This window comes from Heloderma suspectum, chromosome 13 (assembly GCF_057233095.1).
Source record: "Heloderma suspectum isolate Gila_16-S chromosome 13, 16-S_ref, whole genome shotgun sequence".
Classification (NCBI taxonomy): domain Eukaryota; kingdom Metazoa; phylum Chordata; class Lepidosauria; order Squamata; family Helodermatidae; genus Heloderma; species Heloderma suspectum.
Window position 1 is genome coordinate 27,888,858 of NC_139470.1, and position 25,736 is coordinate 27,914,593.

The 25,736-nt window shown below is 47.0% G+C and overlaps 1 protein-coding gene across 2 annotated transcripts in view; it reads left to right on the forward strand.

Moving 5' to 3' along the window:
- OSBP2 (oxysterol binding protein 2) overlaps window positions 1-25,736 on the forward strand; it is a 211,347-nt gene that overhangs the window by 168,913 nt on the left and 16,698 nt on the right. Inside the window, exons 4-10 of one of the 2 annotated variants that reach the window (XM_084819495.1) lie at window positions 5,595-5,787; window positions 8,269-8,392; window positions 8,840-8,906; window positions 12,525-12,689; window positions 21,898-22,143; window positions 22,936-23,056; window positions 24,132-24,235. In XM_084819495.1, coding sequence (XP_084675621.1) covers window positions 5,595-5,787; window positions 8,269-8,392; window positions 8,840-8,906; window positions 12,525-12,689; window positions 21,898-22,143; window positions 22,936-23,056; window positions 24,132-24,235 — 1,020 coding nt within the window. The remainder of the gene's footprint in view (window positions 1-5,594; window positions 5,788-8,268; window positions 8,393-8,839; window positions 8,907-12,524; window positions 12,690-21,897; window positions 22,144-22,935; window positions 23,057-24,131; window positions 24,236-25,736) is intronic. The other variant, XM_084819496.1, reaches the window with a different exon arrangement.

Genomic DNA, 25,736 nt, shown 5'->3' on the forward strand with positions numbered 1-25,736 from the left:
AAAAATTCTGCCGCGGACACAAATTCTGTCTTGGAATCCATTCTTTCCTTCTGTGTACTTCATTAAACCACAGCAGGTTAATGAGAGTGCCATTGTAATCAACACCTTGGCAACGCTCTCGTATTACGACATGTTGCTGCCACAAAGGCAGGTATCCAGATAGTAATCCTAACCTTGCCATCTTCAGAAAGCTCCTATCTGCCTACAGTTATCATGTCCTTGCTGACAATATCCAGTTATTCTTTTCTGTCTCCAGTCTTCCTCTCTCTTCTTGTTAATCTTTTATCTTGTAGCTCTATTTCCTCATGCCTTCGTGCTTATCCTTTCACAGCTAATTCTTCTAAAAACAGGGCTTAATTTTTCCATTTCTTCCATTTCTTTGTTAGTTGATGGTGGGCAGTGGTAACATTTCTGATTCTCCTCAAGCTTTTAGAAAGCTCAGTGGTGCTCTGGATTTTTCCCTTTTTCCTCTCAGATTTTATGATTAGCGAAGTCTTGTTGTCAGTTGTCAAATATTGCTTAAAATTTAGTCTTCTTTCTGCTGTCCAAACTTTGCTGTGGATCTTATTTTGCCCTGGTTGAATTATTGCAGTGCTCATTCAGGCTTTCCCGATCGTCTCTCTTTGGGACTCTGCTGCTAGCTTTATTTTTTTCTAAGTGCATCGATGACCATATTTCTTTGCTTTTGATTGTTCTTCACTTGGTTACCTTTTTTCTCTTTTCTTGCTCAGTGTCAGATTTCTGTTATTTACTTTCAATGGATTGGATCCAGATCTAGGCATGTGCAAGTGGGCTGGTGAAAGTGGGCTTCCCCACTCCCTCTTCCATACACCAGCTTCTCCAGTCCCCAGAAAAATGCTGCACAGGGGGTCAGAGAACCCTGCTGTGAGCTGTGGAGCTCAGGATGAGCTGTGGAGCAGGAGAGATCGCTGAAAATCAGGTACAGGCACCTTCCATGAGTGAACATCTGCCAACAGGCGGCAGATCCTGGATACAACCCAGTGTATTTACTCTGCTTATCTTTCATCTCTGACGTCTGTGTTTTCCTCTTTGCATTTAGTCTTTGCATTCTTCTAGTTCTTTATTGCCTATTAAGACTTGTATCTCTTTCTCTATATTGTGTCTTTGCTTTTTCTCTTAGTGCTGCTTATTTGTGGAATTCCTTACCAGTTGATACTCATTCATGTTATTAGTATGTCAGTTTTCCACAAGATTATGCCCAAAGCGAATTCCAGTATGTCAAATGAACTTCAATAAAATTAACAATTAAAAACATAACATAATATAAACAATTACAAATATCAATAATAACGTCGATAAATCAATGCACAAACAATCTCAGCAAATCTCAGTGCAACATTATGTTCCCCTTCTTTTAAAGAAGATGCTTTATTTTAGCTAGCCTGTGTCTTATTGTGTGTTAAAGATTCCATCCCTCCACTAGAAGAGCCAGTTTGCCTGCTGGTTCCCCATCCCTGCTGCCTCTGGTAGCTTGGCAGAATGTTAATGTGGAAATTACTAGCTGTCCTCAGTTGTGGGGGAAGGAATGTTTTCAAATAATACATTTTGAGAACGTCACCTGTAATTACAGTGCTTCATTTAAGAGGGTTGGTGGGTTTTTTTAAAAAAAAAGATTGTTTCAGTAAAAGGACTGTTTATGAAGCCATGCAGGATTGCAGAGGAAAGGAGATAATTACAAACAGGCTTTGGGGAGTCAATACTGTTTGTATTGCTGTACATCGCCCAGAGTGGCCGGGTGACCGGCCAGATGGGCGATCAAGAAATAAAATAAATAAATAAATGGGCAGTGCTAAGTAGCTGGTGGGAGGGCATCTCAGCATAATTTATACCAGGCAACTTATGGCCCTTCAATTTTTGGCCTACAAATCCCATCAACCCTACTGGCTAGGGCTGATGGTAGTTGTTGGCCAAGAGTTGTGGAGAGCCACAAGCCCCCCCCCCCAATTTATACTGTAGTTAAACTGTATATTCAGTGACCTGCGGGGTCACCAACACATTGTTGCCCTTCCCCAAGACCCAGGGACTCTACTAAGGGTTCTGAATATTTCCGGCAGTCATGATGGTAGAGACAGTTGAAGAGGTGCGCCTAGAAATGATGCTCTGGTCAGCTATTTACGAGCCTAGTTTAAAGGGCTGGTTCTGATTTGCTGCCAGCGAGTTGGCACTTCCATTTTCCAAAACCACTTAATCCTACTTCTCTTGCCATTTTGCTCTCCTTTTGCGTGTTCCTGACTTCCTACTACGGATTTGTTTCTGCCAAATATGAAACTCAGCTTTAGCCTTCATAACCAAGATAACTTGCCTACTCCTGGTGCCGAGGATGAAGTCCACCAAACCAGCCAGCTGCCAGCTAGGGGGCCCCATTTCCAGCATGTTGGTCCTGACTCAGAGAGGAGCTTGACAGTATGAAGGCCATTTGACCCTGTGGACTAGAGTTCAGCAACTTGCTGCCAGTGGGCCAGATCGAGATCTCTGGGTGTTGCAGTAGATTTGCAAGGATTTCGGACTCCCAGTTATTTAATAATAGCAACAACAAAATGAATCCTCATGCTTCCCCCCCCCCCAAAAAAAAAATTATACTGCTGAAATGAAGAAAGTTGATGCAAGAAAGAACCAGGAATGAAATTTTGTTTGGGAGGACTGGTACTCAAAACAGATCCTGGGTCCAGGATCCTTTAATTCTTAGCGTGTGCCCTTTGCACTAGGCTCTGGTTGGTGGATCTTGGGATTCTAGTTAAACACAAAGTAGATCCCACAGACCTGAAGTTGGCCCCTGTTCTATACCCTCAATTGCCAACCCTAGAGGGAACAGAGGGATATGGATGAGCGATATCTCTGCCAACAGGAATTGGCAGGACATTTTGGTTGGATGGGGCATGGGGCTTTTGCCAATATTCCCTATTCCCTCTGGCAAAATTGGTTGCTGAACAGGGCTGTAGGTCCTTAAGAAATGTTAAATAGTAGTTGGAGGGACTTGCTAACTAGGAGGAATTATGAGAAGCCCTGCCTTTTATTTGTTGTCTGATGGATTCCCCCACATCCCAGGAGACCGGCTTAACTAGGTGTCTTTCAGAGGCATTGCAGCGTTGTTATTTGTGCTAGTTTTCAGCTGGCTGCAGCTAAATTCGTACTGTTGGGTGTTAATAGCTTATTTTACAGGTTATTTTGTATATCTTTGCTCTGAGGAGTAACAGAGGGAGTCCTTAAGGTAATGTGTGTTTGAAGTTTAAATAGACTAACCGTTTTGTAGAAGCTAATCTTACAATTCAGTTCTGATTGTGAATTCCGGTGCTGAACATTTGGAATTGGAAATGCTGGTTGTTGGTTAGAAAGCTCTGCTTGCAACTACCATGACGAGCGAGCGTTCCCCAGAGGAGCCTGTCCTAGCCTTGTTCTACCTGTAAAAAAAGGCTTTTAAGCTGTCAGCTTGCTGTATTGTGCCTCTAATTGCTACCCAAGAGACTGCCCTGCTGACTGGACTAAGAGCAGGGGAAGACAATGAGGAATTCTGTCCGGCTCTGGAGGAAGGGAGGGAGTGTGAGAAGGAATGCAGAGTTGGCTGTGTGTGTGTGTGTGTGTGAGTGTGTGTAGGGGCTGCGTTTATGCCCAGGGATGGGTTCACTTTCTGCCCCAAATGCCCAAGCTCCGCAACCCCGCCCCACAAGTTGTAAGCTGTATATTTTGTGTAAATTGTGCAAACTGAATAGAGACATCTGCTGAATTTGTATGATTGACTCTCTTTAGGGTTTTTTGGCTAATTTGAGATGTGCAGAAGGGGAGCAGAGCATTAAACGGCATGTGCTGAGATGGAAGGCTATTTTTTTGCTACGACAGCCTTAGACACTCTATGTGCGTGTGTGTGTCCCCCCAATCTGGATTGCTCCCCTTCACTCCATTGTCTTCTGGAGCATGATTCACTGTGCTGGTTTTAACCAAGGCTGCACATACCCTGTGCTGAAAACCGTAATTCTGTGCCACGTAAAAATGACTTCCGCCACCGCCATACATTATGAAAACTGAGGAGATGTCTATAATTTATTTTGCATTATTCTTAGTGTTCACTGTTTTGCATTACTCTAGTTTTTCTAAAGCTTCTTGGAAGCCCCACAACTTCTGAAAAGCTTATTTAGCCACTTCTTTCTGGCTTCTGAGATTTCATCAGGCATTGCCTACCTTTACAGATATCTCCAGGCCTCCCTTTAAAGCCATAATGTTTGTTTATCCTGGAGAGGAGATAATTAAAAGGCAATATGATAGCCATCTTCAGATATGTGAATGGCTGTCACATAAACAGTAGAGCAGATTTGCTCTCTGTTGTGCCAGGGGACAGGAGCTGAACCAAACGGTTCACTTGACAAGGAAGGGGATTTTGACCAAATACTGGAAAGAACTTCCTGGCAGTACAAGCTGTTCGATAATGGAACAGTCTGCTGTGGGAGGTGGTGGGTTCTCCTTCGTTGGAGATTTTTGAGCACAGGCTGGCTGCCCACGTATCAGAGATGCTGTAGCAATTTATTTCCTGCGTTGACAGGGGGTTAGACTAGATGACCTTGGGAGTACCTAGAAACTTGTTTTTAAAAGAAAGAAAGCTGAGGTTCCCTGGAAGCTGAATGTTATGCCCAGTGCCATGTTCTGAATGCTTTTTCTGGACCCCTATGGAATATGAGCACATTCACACCTCTATAAAGCCTGGTATGGAAGAATGTTCCAGATAGCTTTGACTGCCTTGCTCCTTGTGTCTGAGAGTGCCCAGACATTTTTAGCATCTGCCTTCCAGACATGAATCAGCAGACGAGCCTCTTGGAGTCCCCCCCCCCCCACATCTTTCTGTGTAGTACACATTAGGTGGGCAGGGTGAAGCTTTCAATTGGTTGAGGCTACCTGTATGGCAACGAGCTGGGAATTTGGTGGTGGTTGTAAAGGCTCTGGCAGTGATTGGCTGCGCTTCCCCCATGTCAGAGAGAGGCAGGGCAGGCAAAAGTACCCGGGCCTGTCACCACTAGAGCTATTCTGATTCAATGGAAGCAGAAAGATCTGGGAAAGGAGGGAGTATAAGCAGCAGCAGGCTAGAACAGCAGGAAGGCCAGCAAATGGGAACAGAGTCCGACAAAATGAAGAGAGCGTCATGAGAAGAGAAGGACAGTTTGGAACACAGAATGAGCAGAGAGAAGAGCTGCAAGCGCTTTGCATGCAGGAGGGCCTGGCTCAGGCCCTGGCCTCTCCAGATAGGGCTGGGAAAGATTCCTGCCTCAGGCCCTGGGAACCCCCTGCAAGTCAGTTCAGTCAGTACTGAGCTAGATGGACCAAGGTCTGACCTTGTGTAAGCAAATTCCACTCTCCCGGCCAGGAGCTGCAGGCCCCAGGCTGTTTCACTTAGCGTGTTGTTTATTTGCTTAATCTCTGTGCATGCGTGATTAACTGGGCCTGAGGGAAGGGGTGGGCTCGTCATTTGGCTTAATTAATTCATAACACTGACCCTTCTTGCCCACCCCTCAGCACTGCTGCCCTCCCTGTGGCATTTCAGAGCCCCCACGGCTAGCCCCCACTGACCCCTGTCCTCCTCTTCCCCACAGGCCTGCCGGGACTTCCTGGAGTTAGCGGAGACCCACAGCCGGAAATGGCAGCGGGCGCTCCAGCATGAGCGTGAGCAGCGGATCCGCCTCGAGGAAACCATTGAGCAGTTGGCGAAGCAGCACAACAACTTGGAGCGGGCCTGCCGAGGGGCCCCCTCCCTCTCTGCCAACACCAACACCCGCGCATCCAAAGGTGGGGCGTCACTTCTGTAGTTTGCTGGTGTCTTCGTTTCATTTATAGCCAAGGAGCCCAAGGCGGCGTACGTGACCCTCCTCCTCTTCCTCCTCTCCATTTTATCCTCAAACAACCCTGTGAGGTATGTTAGGCTGAGAGTCCGGGACTGGCCCAGTGAGCTTTTTCTCATTGCTGGCAATCAACCCAGACAAGCCCCTGAGAGGCACGCAGCTCCTGCCCTCCACGTTAGCTGTGTGCGGAGGCGCACTACGCTGCTGCATTGAGCCAAATCCTTCTCTGCAGTCCTGAGTAGCTGCAGTACTACTTTCTGAGTAGTAGAAAGTAAAGTACTTTATTTACTTTCTAAATAAAGTAGAAAGGTCTTTATTTCCAGTCCACAAACCATAAAAACAAACAATTCAGGCACCCAGTCAATGAGCCAGAATTAAAACGTAGACATTCTATTCATACAACAACATTATTACATTTAACAAGACCAGTAACAAACAAAACGCGGTAGAGTCAAACTCAAAACGACTCAACCTCACTTGATACCTGTGACGTTGTTCCCATAGCTGCAGCAGGGAACTTGGCCATGTTTTCAATGGGCATGATGTTAGTATCTGCCATACGTTTAGAGATATAAAACTCATCAGAACTTCCTTGACAGAAAAAAAAGCACGGGGGAAATGAAAGGAGCTCTCGTATCCCTGTAGAAGTTGCAATATAGAAGGATATGAGGGTGTGTTTCTATTGCACTGCTACTTCATGGGCAGACTCTTAAGCGCCAGGGTGGACCTTTATGTCGGCCTTCCGTGACAGCTGATGGCAAAGAATTCAGTCTAGCCACGGAAAACCCTCTTCGGTATTTTGGAATATTTAATGCTGCCAAATACCTTGCAGGCCACAAATGGGCCTGCTGTCCTGAGATTGGGGCAGGGGGTGGGGGACGAAATCTGCACATTTACACATGCATTCACATGTGCAGGCACACACCCAACATCCTGCCAAAGGTCATGGAAACAGAGCCAGAGAGGACCCTGTCCAACCTGCTGATCGATGCAAGAACCAGCTTTTTATGGTTATTTCAAGTAAAGATGCGAGCTTCGTCTTTCTTCACCTCTGCAGCTCCTGCCCCAGTGCAGATCTCCTCTTTATTCCCCATCTTGTACTTTTTGTTCCCATTTTAGGATTAGAGGGGCTAAGTCCATCACTGCCAGAGGTCAGCTGCATTGTGCAAGCAGACAGCTGAACCAATGGCTGCTAGGCGGCTCCAGGACCATCAAATGCCAGTAGTGATGGCTGCAGCTTGGATTGGCGCTGGCCGATCTCCCACAAGAGCCTGCCGCTGTACCTCCCTCTTTAGCCTTCCTCATTGTGGGTGGTCGTTCTTTGCTTTGAGGACAACCTTAGCAACGTCTCCCCACATCTAGTACTGGTGGTGAACTTGGGGGCCCTGCAGTGTTGGAGAGAAGTATTATTTTTACTCTCCTGGGGACTGCAGAATAAAATGCTGGAGGCTGTGCTCTTGGGCCTTCCGGCTGAGTCAGTGCAGCTGTTCTTTTACACAAGCCTGATGCCTGTGCAAGGATATGTGACTCAGTGACATGTCCGAGGCCAGTAATACCTTGTATTATTCTCCCTTGTAGGCAGCATGTCTTCAAGAATTAAATGGAGGGCAGGAAAAGTTCAAGGCTGAGTCAAGAACCAAGGTCATTTGTTGTTCCACCTCTCGCCAAAATAGAGCGCTGATGGAACAAGCCCCAAAACAGGTGCACTGAAGTTCCACCAGCATCTTCAGCAACAGTTACGGCTAGCAGCTCCATGACATTGAAATCTCTTCGGGGTCCAGCGAGCTCACAAGACAATGTTGTGCTGAATACAATATTCTGTATGCCTCTGTAACATTGAAATTATAGAAAAGGATTTATTGGAACTGGGAAACCTCGGGGATTTCAGGTGCAGCCAAACCGTCGGGGCCAGTTAACATTTGAGACAATGCTGTGCAACTGCAGGTATTATTTTGGTCTACAATTTAGGGGTTTTTTGGCAGAGAATGCACATGGCCTCAGTTAAGGTACAATGATGGCGGTCCTGGGATTTGAAGCAATTGCAAATTGCACAGAATAAGCAAAGTAGCTACTGCAGAAGTTGTTACTCCAGAAGATTTATACCCCACCTTTTCTCCTGAAAAATGGTGATGAAGGTGGCGAACAATAATAAGAAAGCAAGTTTAAAATAAACTTAGTTAAAACAATAATAAAAACAAATAGAATAAAAACACCATTAAAAACACGACGAGAAAAGCAATAAAAACAATATCCAACCCAGTAGAACCTGCTTCAGCAACAGACCAGCTGACATGCCAAAGGCCTGCTTGCATTAAAGCGTCTTTGCATAAAAACGTTACCAAAGGAGTAGAATGGCACGCAGTTGCTTCTGCTTTGCTTGTCCCCTGTGCTGACATGGGGTGCTCATCAGTGTGTCTGTCTCCACCAGGAGGGAGCGGGCAGAGTGTGAAAGGAGAAGCCAGCGACGAAGATGAGGAGACGGAATACTTCGACGCCATGGAGGATGCACACGCTTTCATCACAGTAGCCGCAGATCCTTCAAAGCATCACAGGTGGGCACCTCAAACGCAGGTGCTCAGCAAAATGCTCAGCAGCATTTGACCGTGCATTTTTGGCCATATTGAAGGGGGTAGGCTGGCTTTCCATTTCGTACTTAGGAGACTGTCCCTAATTCATGGGCCAGTTGCATTCACCCTGACAGAGAAAAGGGCAGTGTCCTTCTGTGTGGTGAGCCAGTTTCCTTCTGTGAGTGACAGCCGTGGTCTGGAACGCTCTTTGGCTGTCTGTCCTAGCAGGGCTGGGCTGAGACGAGATGAGAGAAGCTGGGCTGGTAAGAATGTCGCATGCTGCATTTGCATATCGGAATCCCACCCCCATTTGTGACTCCCTCCTTGGCGTGTTCTACGGATGCTTCTGCTGTAGATAGGTAGTGCTTGTGCGCTGTGTTGGGTTATCATGCTCCGTCTCACCTGTCACTGTCGTCTGTGTATTCTCTGCAGGCGCACGGACAGCAACGTCAGCGGGGCCAGTGAGGGCCGGGCTGATGACTGGACCTTGGATGACAGTGTAAGTGTGCTTGGGCAGGGCTCAGAAGGCAGGAGAGGAGGGGGCTTTCAGGAGGATTGGAAGTGCAAATGGAGGAAGAACCCAGACTCAGTTCCTCCCCTTTGGGAACAGCCCAACCTGGTAGTAGCCTCCAAATCCTAAGAGCTAAAGAGGTGTGTGCGTAGCGGGATTGGGGGGGATCAACCCCTTGTTTCCTAGGATGGAGCTTTCCATAATAACCTGGTTCACATGTAATGCCAATTTGTGGCTTGTTTAACCCATGAATTGGCGGGACACGCCACAGCGAGCGAGCGAGGATGCACTTTTATAAACAATCCAGGAATGCCCCATTCCTGGGTTGTTTATAAAAATGAATGCAGAGTGGAAGCGGTGAGCGTGCATGAGGCAGGGCCCTCGCTTGCTCTGGAATGCCCCATTCCTGGGTTGTTTGATGTGACATCTGAATCCTACCTCTGGGTTGTTGAGGGAGCAACAACCCCGAGTTTTAACCCAACAACAAACTGTGGGTTCCTGGGTTGTTTATGGGAGCTGATGCAAAGTAGAAGTTGTGTGCAGGTGGGAGGCAGCATGCTGGCTTCAGTACGGCCCAGCGAAGTATTAGCTGTTCAACCCATAGTTAGTTCTTACATACGAGCCAGGCCAATGTGAAGTGAGAAGAGCATCCAGATGAGTGAGGATTCCAACATGAGGCTCAAGTCATGGAGAAAAACAAACTTTTTCTGGGAAGACTGTCTCGCTCTGAGAAGCTTTTAATCTTGAGTTATTTGCTCCTTCTGCTTAGCTTACCATTTGGTTCAGTTGGTTGATTGTCCTCTTTGTATCAGAAATGGATCTTCTCCCTTCGCAATCAACACCACAAGGAGACAACCGCTTCAGGCTAATACTACTTTATTTTGCTAGAAACTACCCTCTTTACAAATGCAGATTCCAGGAAACTCTCAGATTGCCTCAGGCCCATAAACAGCTAATCTGCGACCTGGAGAGTAGTGAAGTTGCCAGTTTGGTCCAGAACCTCAGACTTGCTTTGCAGTGATGCCCCTCCCTTAGGGTGGCTCCCTCCTACATTGGCTTCCAAAAGTGGGCATCCTGGCAGAGCGTCTGAGCCCTGCCCCTAACTTTTCCTAGTTTGCTTTGCGATGTGCCCTAGCATTTCCCAAGTCACGCCCCTCCTCCACCTCGAAAACTTGAGTTCTGATGGTGGAAGGAAGGAGCAGGGACTTCGTCTGGGCCGTCTTTTTGTCAAGGCCTTTGGAGGAATCTCTCCCAGCATCTTGGCTCACTAAAAAGGGTCCCTCCCCTGGTCCCTGATCTAGCTGCTCCAACCCTGATTCAGAACTGGAGCTGTCAGACATCTCAAGGTGCATGGACTTATCCCTGATCCTGTGTGTGTGCGTGCGCGTGTGTGTGCGTGCTGCTCATTTATTTTGTGTGTGTGTGTTTAATTTGTATTTTATTTTATGATTGTTGCATGCTGCTTTGGAGACTCTTTGGTCCCAAAAAAACAGCATATACATTTTATTTATTTATATACAAACACACTCATGGGACAGAATGCAGTCTTGGCCCATGCTGGTAGAGATAGGGGCATTCCTCATCTTTGGTGATTTCCCATGCATTGTAAGAAGCAAGACCAGCTTGCTAACTGCCTCCTCTCACAGAGGGGTATCAGAACCTGCAGACCACCCATGCCTCTTGTTAAGGAAGCAGCATTTTTTAGAGCTCTGTTGAGCTTACCAGTGTAAGCTTGCTGAAGATTTTCCTCTTTCTTTGTCCTTTCATCCTTCCCCAGCTCAGCATGTCCTAGTGAGGGCTTGGGATTCTCATGGGTGAGGGAGGGGAACAAACTGCCATTGCCTCCTCTCCATCAGGCCAGGCCAAATATAGACAGAATACATGGGCTGCTTTTGGATGTGATAATGCATCCAAGATGGCGGTGCCTTAATGGGAACACTGCCTCTGCCCCAGACAGCTACCAGGTGCCCTCCCACTGTGCTTTCTCCCCCAAGGTGCCCTGGCTGCATGTCGCTGCCACAACAGGGAAAGGCAGAATGAGGTGCACAAATGGTGCTTCAGCCTTCTCTCCATGCTTTTCCTCTGGGCTGCCAGGGCTGGGCTTCAAGGTGCCACTGAAAGGAGATGTACAGAAAGTCGACAATGGAACAGCACCTCTCCCTCTTTCTAGCACCATCCTGCTATCTCCCACAGATAGGAGATCCTGGCAGGAGAGGCAAAGCAGAGGAGGGACACCAAGAGCCAATCAGCTGCAGAACAGTGTGTGTGTGTTACACTTATACCCCACCGTTCCATAAAAAATGCCCGAGGTGGTTAACAGCCATAAAATTGTTAATAAAAAAAAATCAGTCTAACAAATAATATCACAATAAAATCGGGTAAGAGTAAATAAGAAATGGCAGCCACTGAAAAATATAGTTACATTAAAAATACAGATTGAAACACAGAACAACAGAGCAGAACTGCACACCTCATTGTTTTGGCTCTTGGCACTATCACAATTGGGGTGTCTGGCTATATGGGCTCCATCCTTGGACCATATGCCACAAATACTCCAAGCTGATACTCCCAAGGGATACCGCTGACTTCCTGAGAAAATTGCATTATCACACAACAATATTTTGTGAATGACAAGTATTATGTTAATTATCACTGTCTGTACTTTTTGCATTTCAATTCCCTCTGACAACAGAGTGTTTATCTCCCCCGTCCCCCATCTCCCCAGCATGTGTATTAAGGTTAACACTTCATGCATCTGATGGAAGTCGACAGAGGCCACAAAAGCTTAGACCAGAGTACGTGTCTTAGTCTTTAAAGTGCCATAAGACTGTTCATTGTTGATGGAGCCGGGTTCTTGTTTTCCCCAGTTCTGGTCTTGGGGAGGAGTTGGTTAGTTAGAATGCTGGCCCTGCCTCCCAGTGGGTGGGAGAGGCAATTCCAAATGATGAGGAATGCCATTCTGCCACTCCACGGAACAGGAATTTATGGCACGCAATTCTTGTTTCCTTAATATTCTTTGTGGGTCCGCTTTCATATGCAAGAGGTGGCAGCAGAAACCAGAGGCCGACTGCGGTCTTCTTTTCGGACACTGGGAACAACCTTTAACCCCAGCTTACAACTTGGAACCCTCTTTTAATTTCTTTTCTGTGTGTCAATCTCTCAGTCTTTCCCCTTCCCTTCAACAAACCAAAAACAAACCCAACAGCCTTTCAAGAGAGAAAACAACGATGGTGTCACTAGTGCAGCTCTCCTTAAGCCAGGCACGACCCACGCTGCGTGTCCTCGCTGACCCCTTGTAGACTCATGTTGAGGGCTGATTGGGGCAGATGGGGAACTCCTCTTGCTAGAGTGGGCGTGTGGCTTTGGTGGTGTCTCTGTCCTTCTGAGTCCATCAGGTGGACTTTACTAGCAGCCTGATGTTACTCAGAGCAGAGGGTGCCGTGCGGAGGCAGTTTGCTCTCTAGCCCTCCTCGGACTCCCCCCAGAGGGTATTTTTCCCATAAGAACCCTTCCATGCATGCAAGGATGGGGAGGGCATTGAAAATCCCAGGATGTGCTGCTGCCTGAGCAGCTCTTTGACCTCCATTGGCTCTGCTCCTTTTCCAGGTGTTTGAGAGCCCCAGTCCCAGTAGTCTTGACACCACAGGCAAAGATGTCTTGCCCAAGAAGAAGAGACGGTCTCGGATTCCGGACAAACCCAACTACAGCCTTAACCTCTGGAGCATAATGAAGAACTGCATTGGCAAAGAACTATCCAAGATCCCCATGCCTGTATGTGATTCCTCCCATGCGCCATTCCCTTTTTGTGGGCTGTTGGCTTGTGTCATTGGCCCTACGCTTTATCTGGCTGGCATGACATTGAGGCACAGGGCCCGCTCCTGATGAGTGGTGAGCTGTGAGTAGGAGGGTGCTTGGTGCTTCCCGTTGGTGAACCGTTTATTTGAACTTCTGTCCCAGTCCGGCCGTGGCACTCAGGACAGCAGAGAAAGAGGAGTTTGCTGAGGGAAACTGGCAGAGTAAAGGGAGTGGGTTTATGCGGGAGTAACTATGACTCTCATGGTTACAGGGTGGTGCCAATAATGATCCCACGCCTCCTTGTGGCCCTGCTGGACTAGACCGAAGGCCTCTAGTCCAGCATTCTGTTCCCACTGTGGCCAGCCAGATGCCCCAATGGGAAGCCCACAAGCAGGACACGAGTGCAAAAGCACCTTCTTGCTTGTGTTCACCAGCTAGTGGTGTACAGAGGCATATTGCCTCTGATACTGGAGGAAATATATACGCTAGTAGCCATTGATAGGCTCCAAGAATTTGTTTAATCCCCTTTTAAAGCTGTCTCCATTGGGGGCAATCAGCCACATCCTATGGGAGTGGATTCCATAGTTTAGCCATCAAGCCCAGTATAGTCAGGGAAATTTCTCAGGTTTTGAGGCTAATTGAGGAGAATTTGTTTTCTTGAGTGGGTTTCTTATTTTTGTTTTTTGACCTGCTATGTCCAAATCTGTCTGTCTAAGTGGTACATTTTTAGCTTTGACTGATACAAAGGGTGGCAGCCATTATGTCTGATGCCAACTCCTTACCACAACTCCTTGCCCTTGGATGCTCCACTGTTGAACCAATTTTGATGAAATGTGGAGGACAATGTAATATTAAGCCTATTGGTTATTCCAAGGAGTTTTTGAAGCGTACATTGAAAAATTACAAATGCAGCCAATTGACATTTAGTTTGGGCAATAACATAGGTTATGGAATCAGATAGATTGATTGTAGACCATTAAATGGCTCATAGTTTGATGTATAAACCAGCTTTCTGTGATGCTGATTCAGACCCATTTGGTGCAGGTTCTGAGGTTAAACAGGACTGAATTTACACTGTAGGGCTGAGAAAATGGAAATTTAAAAAATCCAAAATGGCTTTCTCACTAAATCACAATTAAAATAGAATGATGTACATCACTTTGGAATCAGAACAATGAGAGATTTAGAACTACAGAAATAGCATCTGGTGTTACCTTAGAATGGCTTTTTATGACTTCCAGTGCTTTTTTGGTCTGCTTTAATACGTACTTTTATATTGGCACAACCATTTTATAGAAGTCAAACAGCTGTTTATTTCCTTGAAGTGTTGCTAGAATCTAAAATAAAAGAAAAAATGGGAACATCTTAACATTTGGCCATCTTATACCTCTCGCCAGATCACTAGAAGAAAGACAATAGCAGCTTTTCCAAGGTGCTTCCTGATTATAAATGTTTGTAGGTTTTCTACCCTGGGTTACTGTAAAGGAGCTGCTGTGCTAGTGCAGACAGCTCAATCGTTCCCGCTTGCTCCTCCTTCCAGCAGGAGTGGCTAAACAAGCCAGGAACGCTCTGTCCCTGACTTGGTTAGTGTGAACCCAAAACTCTGGCTTGTCTCTCTCCTGACAAGCCAGAGTTGTAACGCAAGAACAAACACGAGTCAAATTTCCAGCTCCCAATGTAACGCTAGCCAAGCATGGCCTGGAGATCCCCTGGCAAAAAACAGTTGCATATGACCTGGGCCAATGACTGAACATTCTGATCATAATAAAATAGGACTATTTGTCCCAACGTCATTAAATCTTGCACAGTGAGCCTGTGTGGTAAGAGCTATCAGATGGCCAAGTGTTCTAAAGTTCAAATAAGAAATGGCTGAGTACAGCAGTTTTTAAAAGTCCTTTGAAGTGCACCGTTTTCACTTCTTTGCGTTCATTTTTCGTGCATCCCTAACATACCTCCCATTTTTGTTTTTATGGTCATGGAATCTTACTATTTTGTGTTGACTACATCTTCAGTAGAAATAAATATTTCTACATATGTATGTGTGTGTGTATATATATATATATATATACACACACACACACACACACACACATACAGGCCAATATAAAAGCAGATATAAAGACACCTGGAAGCCATAAATATGCTAAGGCAATACCAGATGCTATTTCTGTAGTTCTAAACCTTTCATTGTTCTGATTACAAAAAAGATGCATATATTTCCATTTTAGTTGAGATGTAGTGATTTTGGCAGCCATTTTAGATATTTTCATTTCTGTTTTCTCCGCCTCATAGGTGGTCTTATTTATCAAACTATGCATCATTTAATGCTCTGCAACTAACACATTTGATTTCATAACCTATTCTGTACAGATTTTATGTTGTTGCCCAAAATACATCTCTACTGACTGCTATTTTGTGATTTTTCAAAGGGACGCCTTTCCCATTCCTGCTCCCTAAGATTTTTAATTGGAGTTGTTCACATTTAAAATTGGAATGTTACACACACAGGATGGACTTTACTTCTCAGCTGTGACCCATTCGCAGTTCCAGCTCCAGGTTTTTGAGGGTCCTTGGTAGAGATGTGAAGGCCTGGGAAAAAAACCAGAAAAATACAGGAAAAAACAGGTTTTTGTTTTTTTCCGAAGAACTGAACAGCTTGGATTATGAAATATTTTCTTTTAGAATTTAAGACAAAGTATTTCTGTATTGTTACCCAGCCTTTATTCCCACAAAAATGATTTCTAAAAACTATGTAATAAGAACACTTTTATAGAAAGACTAGAGATGTAAAATGTCTGGAAATAACGAAGCCATGGGGAAAAATATTTTTTAATCCCCTCTGTAAGTTTCCCAGCATAGTTCTTTCATTCCTTATTATAATTATTGATCTAAAGTACATTTTAGTGATAGACATTTATGCGCAGTTTCCCAACATGTGAGTAGAGTCACCATTCTATTCAAGAATGCACCATTGTGCATTCTTGACAGTAAATGTGCATTCTTGACAGCTTGAGTTTTGTTCTACAGAGTCTTGTGTTTGATAATTTTATGAGCAAACTAAGCCATACATAAAATAACTTTAGGAACAGAAAGGCTGTTTTATGTGCCTAAAGCAGCCCTGCCCAACCTGGTGCCCTTTGGATGTTTTGGACTACAGTGCCCAGCATACCTGCCCATTGGCCATGCTGCCTAAGGCTGATGGGTGCTGAAGTCCAAAATATCTGAGGGCATCAGGTTGGGGAAGGGTGACCTAAAGCAACAAAGTGACTTTAGATGTGTAAAGACCACTAAAAAAATAAGTATTGCTTATTTTTCAGTATTTCCAAAATTTCCAATTTTTCTGGAAAACCCTGGAAAAAAACCCATTTTTTTCCCCATGGCCTCAAAAGTTCTGGAAATTTTACATCTCTGGTCCTTGGGCAAGACCCCCTCCAATGGCCCCTCCCTCCGTGCGTCTGCCTTCTCACCACCATTGTCACCAGCTGCTGCTTCTCTTCCTCATCACTGCTACCAGGAGTAAGCCTCTGAGCATGCAGGCAGCAGCAGCTACTGCTCCCACCCCCCGCTGCCGCCTGGGCCAGAGCGAGAGGTGAGTGACGAAGCAGGTGATGAAGAGGAGCAGGTTCAGGTGCTTTTATCAGTGGGCCCTCTGCCAGGGCATGGGGCCTCGGCAGGTTCCCATCCGTGCCAACCCGTGGCGCCGGCCCTGCCTATCCCTGTCTTTGTTTCACATATGGAAGCCGCCCTCAAAGGCTGCCCATGGCCATCACACAGCCAGCCCGGGACAAGTGGAGATGTGGTGCTAGCGTGGCCTGTGCCACTGAGCAAGTCAGTTCCTGTCGCAGGGGGGAATGCGTGGCTCTCAAAGGCAGGGGAGCTGCCCCTGTGTTCCGGGCGCCTGGAAAGGTGGCCAATGCTGGCCATGCCCCAGCTGCACACAAGCCTTGGGCAGAGGCTGCTTTGGAAACGACCGGATGTTTTTAATCAGGAAGGAATTGAATGCTTCCTTGTGCATTTGCAGAACTGCAGCCTGACAAGGCCTGCTCGGGGCTGCTGCTGTTTGCTGTGGATACACCCTAGCCGTTGCTTGCTTTGTAACTGGCTCTCACACCAGGCAGAGCGTACATGAGGAGGAGTGTTGAAGCAGACTAGCTGCGTCGTGCGGTCCACCCTCACTCATGTGCCTCCTCCCGCCCGCTCCGACAGCGTGGCTTTGCGCTTACCTCCAAAACGTTATGCACATCTTTTTTTGTCTTCCCACAAGCAATCCTGTGCGTAATCTGGAATCAAGAACAAAACTTGGATTCCTGAAAAGCCATAGCTTTATCACCACCACCCCAGGTTTTAAAATCTGTGGATATTAATACATCTTGGAGTCAGTGAGCGTGTGCAGCAGCAGGGGCTTCCCTCCCTGCTGCTCGGTTGGTCCTTTGCCATGGCCAAGCTTGACTTCGCAAAAGGCCGCTATGTTTGGGGAGTGGCAAAGTGGCATTGTTCTATAGTGTCCTGATGGCTGTCAGTCACGTTCATCCCTCTCATGGCCGGTAGGCAACAGTCAGCAGGGCCTACAGCAGCCTTCCCCAACCTGGTGCCTTCCAGATATGTTGGACTACAACTCTCATCGTCCCCTAGCCATACTCGCTAGGCATTTTGGTTGGCCCTAATCAAGGTATTGCCCAAGGGTGGATTTAGGATGTCTTTCTCAGGGACCAGTGCTGCTGTCTTCGTTTTTTTTTAAGTCTGAGCAGGCAGAGAGCAGAGGTAAAGAGAAACATGATAGTCTTTCTTGAGAATAAGCCCCATTCAGCTCAGTGGGACTGACTTTTGAGTAGACCCATAGAGGATTGCAGTTGCTAAACTTTATGCAAATCTTCTCCTAGACATTAGCTTCCCAAACTTCCCAAACGCTTTCCCCTAAAAAACAACAACAAACAACCCAACTCACCAGCCGACTGGACTACACTGCAGGGTTGTCATATACTACTCTCTCTCTCAGCCTCCCTCCCAGCAATATGGGCATAAAAACAATGGGCTACTTTGCAGGGCTGATGGAACCCCTGCTTGACCACAGTGCCACCCCACAATATGTCCATAACGGTGGGTTTTATTTGCATTGGCAGGGTGATGTTTTAAATGCCTACAAACTCAGGGGCAGGGGAGAATCTTTTTTGCTGTTGCCTGAAATAAGACCTGAGCTGGAAAGAGCATGAACTCCAGTCACTGCTGCTACCTGTTATGGACTGGATACAGATACGCAACAGTTCTGAATTGTTTTTTATGGGCAGCAATAACTGCCCCATAAGGGTACAAACACAAAATGGGTTCAGAATGAACCAGGAAGTCCCTTCTGGAGACACATGGCCACTCTGCACTTATCTCTATGGCTCTCAGTGCTCCCAAAATCATAGCTGTCATTGTAAAGTGGTAGCAGGCTCGAAAACAATTGGAGAGAATCGTGCCTGAAAGTCTGGCCTCATATTAGGTTTTACAAGGGCTAGAGACTTGCTCATTTTTCTTAATTTGAAAGGTGACAATCTGAGCTAACTGACAGGCTAGTCCCTGAGATGGTGGGCTGGGTTAATCCAGACATGAATATGGGCCACCGGTTGCCCACGTCTCTCCTATGGCCTGCCAGCAGTCTCCTCCTTGGGGTTAAGAAATTGCTATTCTCTCCCCAAATCCTAGCCACTTTCCTTCACCCCTCCCTTGTGCAATGGATAGCAAAAAAACAAAAAAGTGTGTGTGGGTGGGTGGGGGAGTGGGGGTGGGCTGGCAGCGGAGCGATGGCTTGTATAATCCCTCTGTTCCCTATTAAAGACAACAGGGAGTCTTTCCTCCTCAATTACAGAGGAATATGACTCTGGTAAAGGACACACTGAGGTCTCTTAATAGCCCTTGCATTGCAATGTATAAATAATCGCTGTATCCAGTACACATATGCTTAGAAATGCATTAAAGTGGCAGCAGCCAACGGGAGTGATCCAGTAAGTGCCTTATTACGGTGCTTGCTGCAACAAAGAGATTAAGATCACACAGGAGCCACACTGGGAAATATTTGTACATGTAATACAATTTTGGAGTGACAGTAAATCTCCCTCATGTGCAGGGAGCCTTTTGTGCATGTGGCAAAGGACTTCAGTTATCTGCACACACATACACACACTTGTAATTTAAGAAATTGCTCTTATATGGGTCTCCCACTGAGGTTCCGATCATACCCACTCAGCTGCAACAGGGCACTCATTCCCATTCTCCCCCCTCCCTGTCGCTCCCTTTGAACGTGCTTGCTCCTTCACCATCCAGAGCTCTCTTTTAACTCAGTTTCCTTCCTCCAGATCAAGGGGTACCTGAAAGTCTTTGACTGTTGTGCCTTTATGCATTTTGTGGTTCACAGAATCATAGAACAGTAGGATTGGAAGGGGCCCACAAGACCATCGAGTCCAACCCCCTGCTCAGTGCAGGAATCCAAGTCAGAGCATCCCTGACAGATGGCTGTCCAGCCTCGTCTTGAATGCCTCCAGTGTGGGAGAGCCCACCACCGCCCCAGGGAATTGGTTCCATTGTCGTATTGCTCTAACAGGACGTTTTCCTGATATTCAGCTGGAATCTGGCTTCCTGTCACTTGAGCCCATTATTCCATGTCCTGCACCCTGGGATGATGGAGAAGAGATCCTGGCCTTTCTCTCTGTGACAACCTTTCAAGTACTTGCACTATCATATCCCCCCTCAGTCTTCTCTTCTCAAGGCTAAACATGCCCAGTTCTTTCAGTCTCTCCTCACAGGGCTTTGTTTCCAGTCCACTGATCATCCTCGTTGCCCTCCTCTGAACCTTTTCCAGTTTGTCTGCATCCTTCTTAGAGTGTGGTGCCCAGAATTGGACACAGTACTCCAGATGAGGACTAACCTGAGTAGAGGGGAACTAGTACTTCATGGGATTTGGAGGCTGTACAGTCCAAAATAGCATTTGCCTTTTTTGCAGCCACATCACATTGTTGGCTCATATTCAGGTTGGCAGTGGCTGAATTTTTTTTCCTCCCGTTCCAACTTGCAAAGTAACTCAGGCCACTCACAAAAGAAGGTTCATCCCCCCCCCCCCCCACACACACACACATACACACACTGGCTGCCTGTAAGCATCACAGGGTTGGAGTGGGTGGGTGGGAGGCAGCTGCTGCATTCCATTCTTTTCCCTCTCCCCCCAGCCCAGCAATTCACTGCTCTTCCTGCCTGGGGGGGCGGATCTCCTACAACTGAGATCTTTTCTTTCAGGGGCAAAAAGGACCCGCTGGCTACCAAATGAGGTTCCTGCAGTTTTGTTTTCTTTGTGAATGTAATCTTATAAACTGCAAAGTAGATTGGCTGTGAGTCAAACCAGTTCCTTCTTGAGTTAAGTCACCTTTTTTAGTGACTCAGTTAGAATTTTGACCCGAGAGACACGTGTGGGAAAATGAAAGAACAGAAGCAACCTTTATTTTTTAGCTATTTATTTATTTAAAACATTTTTATCCCACTCTCTGTCATTAGGATCTCAGGGCAGTGAACAGATCTTTATGCCAAGAAAGGCTCCAAGAGGACCACTGGAGGGTCCAGGTTTGGGAACAAGCCACGTTCATACAGTTAGGAGGCAGAATCTCAGCCAGAGGTAGAATTGAGGTCGCAAAACATTACATAGATTTTGGGGCAAGAGAAGCAATCTGGTGTATGCTCAGGCCTAAGAACTTGTGATGATCTGGAAAACTGAATCAGAACATGTCTCTTTTTGAACCCTTTCATTCTGTTTGTATCACACAATTCCCACCCTTACTCTAAGGGGCTGTGAGCACTGTGGTGCCTGCACAACAACCCTGCGAAGTAGGCTAGGATGACAGTGGCTTGCCCAAAACCTGTTGATGAGCAGGAATTTGAACCTGAGAGTCCTGTATCCAAGTGAAATGCTTCAACTTTTGCACCACATTGTTTTTCTTGCAGGCTAATAAATCTACTCATAGGCAGGCTGACAGTTTCCGCAGCGTGCTTTCAGTCAGCCGCTCCACTGTTTCCCTTTTCTGCTCACTGTGTACCCTGCCTGCGCTAGGCTATCATCGTCATCCCAGTTGCCATATGTGGCTATTCTGCAGGAGAACAAATTGCTGTCCCTGTTGCCCTTAGCACAAGATTCTCCTCCTAGTGTTCTCACTCCTTGTGGTGGCAGCGTGCAAACCCAGGCCGTGACATGGGTGAGAGACAGCAGCAAAGAGCAGAACAGCCTTTTAAAAGATCTGACTTGCCCCAGAAGATATTAAAGCTAGTGTCCTCCCTTGGGGTCTATTCCTCATTTTGTAATCTTTGCGAACATCTGAGGAATTTGGTTCTCAAGGCCAAAGTGGGGGACTATTAAAAGTGCTTGCAGTTGAAAGAGAGGGGTGAGTGTGAGGATTTACAGCACCTGCCCTGATAGTAAATTGAATGTCTGTAACACCATTAAGTCCTAATGCATGGGTGGGCAGCCTCTGGGGATCTGGGGGCTGTGGCGGGGGAGTGCCTCCCTGCGCCACACGGCCAAATTTGCTGCAGAAATGCAGCAGAAGCAGGGCAAAAATCGTTGGTTTGCCGCCAGATTTCAGTGGGGTAGCGCTGGCAAAAAGAGCAAACCGACCAAAACTGATTTGTTGGCTTCAGCTGCAGCAAATCAGGTGATGGTGGGCAGCGGGAGCGCGTGCCCACAGAAGGGCAGGGGAAGCTCATGCCCACCCCAGTTCTAATGGGAGAACACTTGTAGAAACGTAGCCCCATAACCAAGGCTCTGCGTGCGCTGTGATGACGCGGGAATGCAGAATGTGAAATCGGGTGCGGGGCTCAGCTTCCTGGGAACCTCTGTTTCCCTTTTCTAGTGCATATCGCTTTAGCCAAGCCAATATCTCAAGCACGGCCCCCCTCCACTCACCTGCAATATGGAGTTAACAAGATGGTTGGAATGATTTCCTAGCCAACGGATGTGCCGTGCTTGGAACACTCCACACAGAGTATTCGATAGTTCTGTTTGTTCCCATGGAACAGAAGTGCGTTGGGAGGGGGGTGGTCTGGGCCGGGGGCTGCAGTATAAGCTGCTGTGACCACGTTAAGATCCAACTCTGCAGAGCTGATCCCTGGCCGTAGGTTGAGCCTCCATGTGTAACGCACCCTGCTGTCTGTCCAACTTCTGCAGGTAAACTTCAATGAGCCCCTGTCCATGCTGCAGAGGTTGACAGAGGACTTGGAGTACCATGAATTGCTGGACAAAGCTGTCAAGTGTGAGAGCTCCATAGAGCAGATGTGCTTCGTGGCGGCTTTCTCCGTGTCTTCCTATTCAACCACGGTCCACCGAACAGCAAAGCCGTTCAACCCCCTCCTGGGTGAGACCTATGAGCTGGACCGCCTGGATGAGATGGGGTTCCGTTCACTCTGTGAGCAGGTAAGGCAAAGAGCCAATGGGGCGTCATGGGCAGACCGTAGGGCTTGGACTGGGGAGGCCTGGGTTGGCAACCCCTGCTTGGCCGTGAATGGGCCCAAATTGCCACACAGCGCCCTTCTTGTGAGGCTGAAGGAGAGAAGCATTCCTTGGAGGAAGGACAGGACACAAATGTGATAGGATAAAATGAATCTTACTGAATTAAGGGGTGTAATGGGGCAGCTCACTCACTGAGCGTCTGCCCCAAGGCCGTTGCACCACAGATGGCCTGGCTAACATCTGGAGGGGACCTATGAGGCACCTCTTCTATCTCCTCCTTTCTGGAGGAGGTTGGGAAGTGAGTTAAGAGACTTGTGGTGTTAAAAAAATGTTTTGGTGTTTGCAAGACTTGGGTTCAAATGTCCCCTCTTTTCATGGACTGACTTGGCTGCATTCAGACATAATGGAGCTCATACATTCCCTTCTCCTCCCTCTCCCGCTTCCACCGAGCACAAGAGAAAGAGATTGAAAACGTCTGTTTCTAATTTGTGGCGAACCATAGTTCGCTGTTTTGCTCCAATACAGCAAACCGTAGTTTTCAATCAAAGCTTTGTCGTGGGGTCCTGGCTGGATTGCAAACTGTGGCTTGCTGCAAATTTGAACTTCACATCCCCTTCCCTCATACACAAAGGGTGTATGATGGTGGCGCATGCAAGCAGTAGGCTTGCCACAGTTAATTCAATACCTTTCTAACCATGGTTTGGTGCCCCTTCTGGAAGCAGCCCATCAGGGCTTATTTTGCCTTGTGTCCCCCAGGTGAGTCATCACCCTCCAGCTGCAGCCCATCACGTCTATTCCAAACAAGGCTGGACGCTGTGGCAGGAGATCACCATTGCTAGCAAGTTCCGGGGCAAATACCTCTCCATCATGCCACTGGGTAAGTGAGCGGCCTGCTCTCCAGACAGAGCCTTGCGGCATGCTTGGCACTTCATGAGACCTTAGCATGTTGAAAAGCTGGCTTGTATAGTTCATCGTTGTGGGGAATCCATTGCATCCTTGATGGATCTCTTCCTCTGTTTTACGGCCACTAGAGACTTTGGGAAATAGGACAAGATCTCTCTTGGCCTGGCTTATGCCATTCTATCAAGCTTGCCATTCTATCAAGCTATCAAGCTTTTGGACAAAAGCTTGCCCCTGGCTATGTGTGCTGGGCAGAGGGGATAGTCATTCTATCAAGGCTATGTGTGCTGGGCAGAGGGGAGGCCTTCTATCAAGGCTGTGGGAATCGTTGTTGTTTTATTATTGTCGGTTTCTCCTCTGTTCTGCGTGCTTTTGGCATCTGGAAAGAAGACAGTAGCCCAGGTTGGCCTGATCCAGCAGGGCAGTCTTTATAGCCATGTGTTCCTCTTTTGGACAAAAGCTTGCCCCTGGCTATGTGTGCTGGGCAGAGGGGATAGTGTCTCTGAAGGTTTGAGGCCTACAAAGGCAAAGAAAAAGGTCAGGCCTGGAGTTTTTTGTTGGAAGGGGGTGTCCCTGAGAGGTGTAGTTTCATTTCCCCAGTTAAGTTTCCTTTTCTCTTAATGCCTTTTGTATCACTCAGCTCTATTCTGTAAATGCCTTTAGTTGTGTTTTGCTTGCTGCAATTCACCAGTAAATTGTTGTGGTTAAACCGTGTGTCTAGAGTGTCATTCACCCCATACCTGCAGCCTAAACCCCATGTTACTGGAAAGGGGAAGGTAAACGAAGGAAGGTGTGACTCTGAAGGAAGCAAGATATCCTTAGTTGCTCAGGGAGTCCAGGTCATCAGGGGAACGCCGACAGTCCCATTTCCATGGTGTGCCTACCACTTAATCGCCAGTGTCTGCCTGTGTGTGACATAATATTTAAGATTTATTCCGGATAGGCAGTAGGCAAGCAGAATGTTGCTCAGAAATCCCACCCCCTTCTCTGAGGCCTTTGTCCTAGAAACAAAGAGTCACCTTTCTTGTTCTCTTCCCTCTCCTCCCCTGCAGGCGCCATCCACCTGGAGTTCCACTCTAGTGGCAACCACTATGTCTGGCGGAAGGTGACCTCTACTGTTCACAACATCATTGTGGGCAAGCTGTGGATCGACCAGGTCAGCAGTGCAAGAGCTGCCCCTATGCTGCAGGGCGGCTAAGGAATTATAGGTGCAGGGGATGGAAGGGTTTTGCAGACTGGAGCGAAGAATGGAACCCATCCTGGGGTGGGGGTGGGCTGCATTATACATTTGCCCCCCGATTCACAACAGAAGGCTTTCTGTAGACCTCTTCACACACTTAAGTGTTTCCTTGTATACCTAAAGATGTGAAGTGGGAATGCAGCAACACATATTTGCACGCGAGGTTGATAACAGGTATGCACTTTGGCAAGCTGAGATTGGCCGTGCCTCCCTTCAGAGTGTGCACATGGTGGCAAACCCAGGTTTGCTGCCCTGTAATATGTGGAACAGTCCAATAAAACTAGAATTCCTATGGTATGAGACAAATATTTTATTTAAATTCTATTTTAAGCCTAGTTTTGAGCCAAAAGCTGTCCCAAAGCAGCTCATCAATCAAAAATTCAGTACATTTCTGGCATCAGGCACCGTACATAAATGAAAATTGGAACACTCAACAATATCCACAAGACTGGAAAAGATCAGTTTACATTCCAATTCCAAAGAAGGGCAATGCCAAAGAGTGTACAAACTACCGTACAATTGCGCTCATTTCACATGCCAGCAAGGTGATGCTCAAAATCCTACAAGCTAGGCTTCAGCAGTATGTGAACTGAGAACTACCGGAAGTACAAGCTGGGTTTCGAGGAGGCAGAGGAACTAGAGATCAAATCGCCAACATTCGCTGGATCATGGAGAAAGCAAGAGAATTCCAGAAAAACGTCTATTTCTGCTTCACTGACTACACTAAAGCTTTTGATTGTGTGGATCACAACAAACTGTGGCAAATTCTGAAAGAGATGGGAGTACCAGACCACCTTACCTGTCTCCTGAGAAACCTGTACGAGGGTCAAGAAGCAACAGTAAGAACCAGACATGGAACAACCGATTGGTTCAAAATTGGGAAAGGAGTACAACAAGGCTGTATATTGTTGCCCTGCTTATTTAATTTATATGCAGAGTACATCATGACAACCCCTTCATGGATCACTGCCTTGTTGTGGCGAAGGGGCTTGCGTAACTCAGTGAAGCCATAAGCTATGCCGTGCAAGGCCACCCAAGACGGACAGGTCATGGCGGAGAGTTCTGACAAAAGGTGGTCCACTGGAGAAGGAAATGGCAACCCACTCCAGTATTCTTGCCAAGAAAACCCCATAGAACGTATCACAAGGCTAAAAGAGATGACGCCGAAAGATGAGACCCTCAGGTCGGAAGGTGTCCAATATACTACTGGGGACGAGCAGAGGGAATTTCCAAGTAGCGCCAGAAAGAGTGAAGTGGCTGGGCCAAAGCCGAAAGGACACTCAGCTGTGGATGTGTCTGGTGGTGAAAAGAAAGCCCGATGCTGTAAAGAACAATATTGTTTAGGAACCTGGAATGTCAGATCAATGAATCAAGGCAAGCTGGAGGTGGTCAAACATGAGATGGCAAGATTGAACAT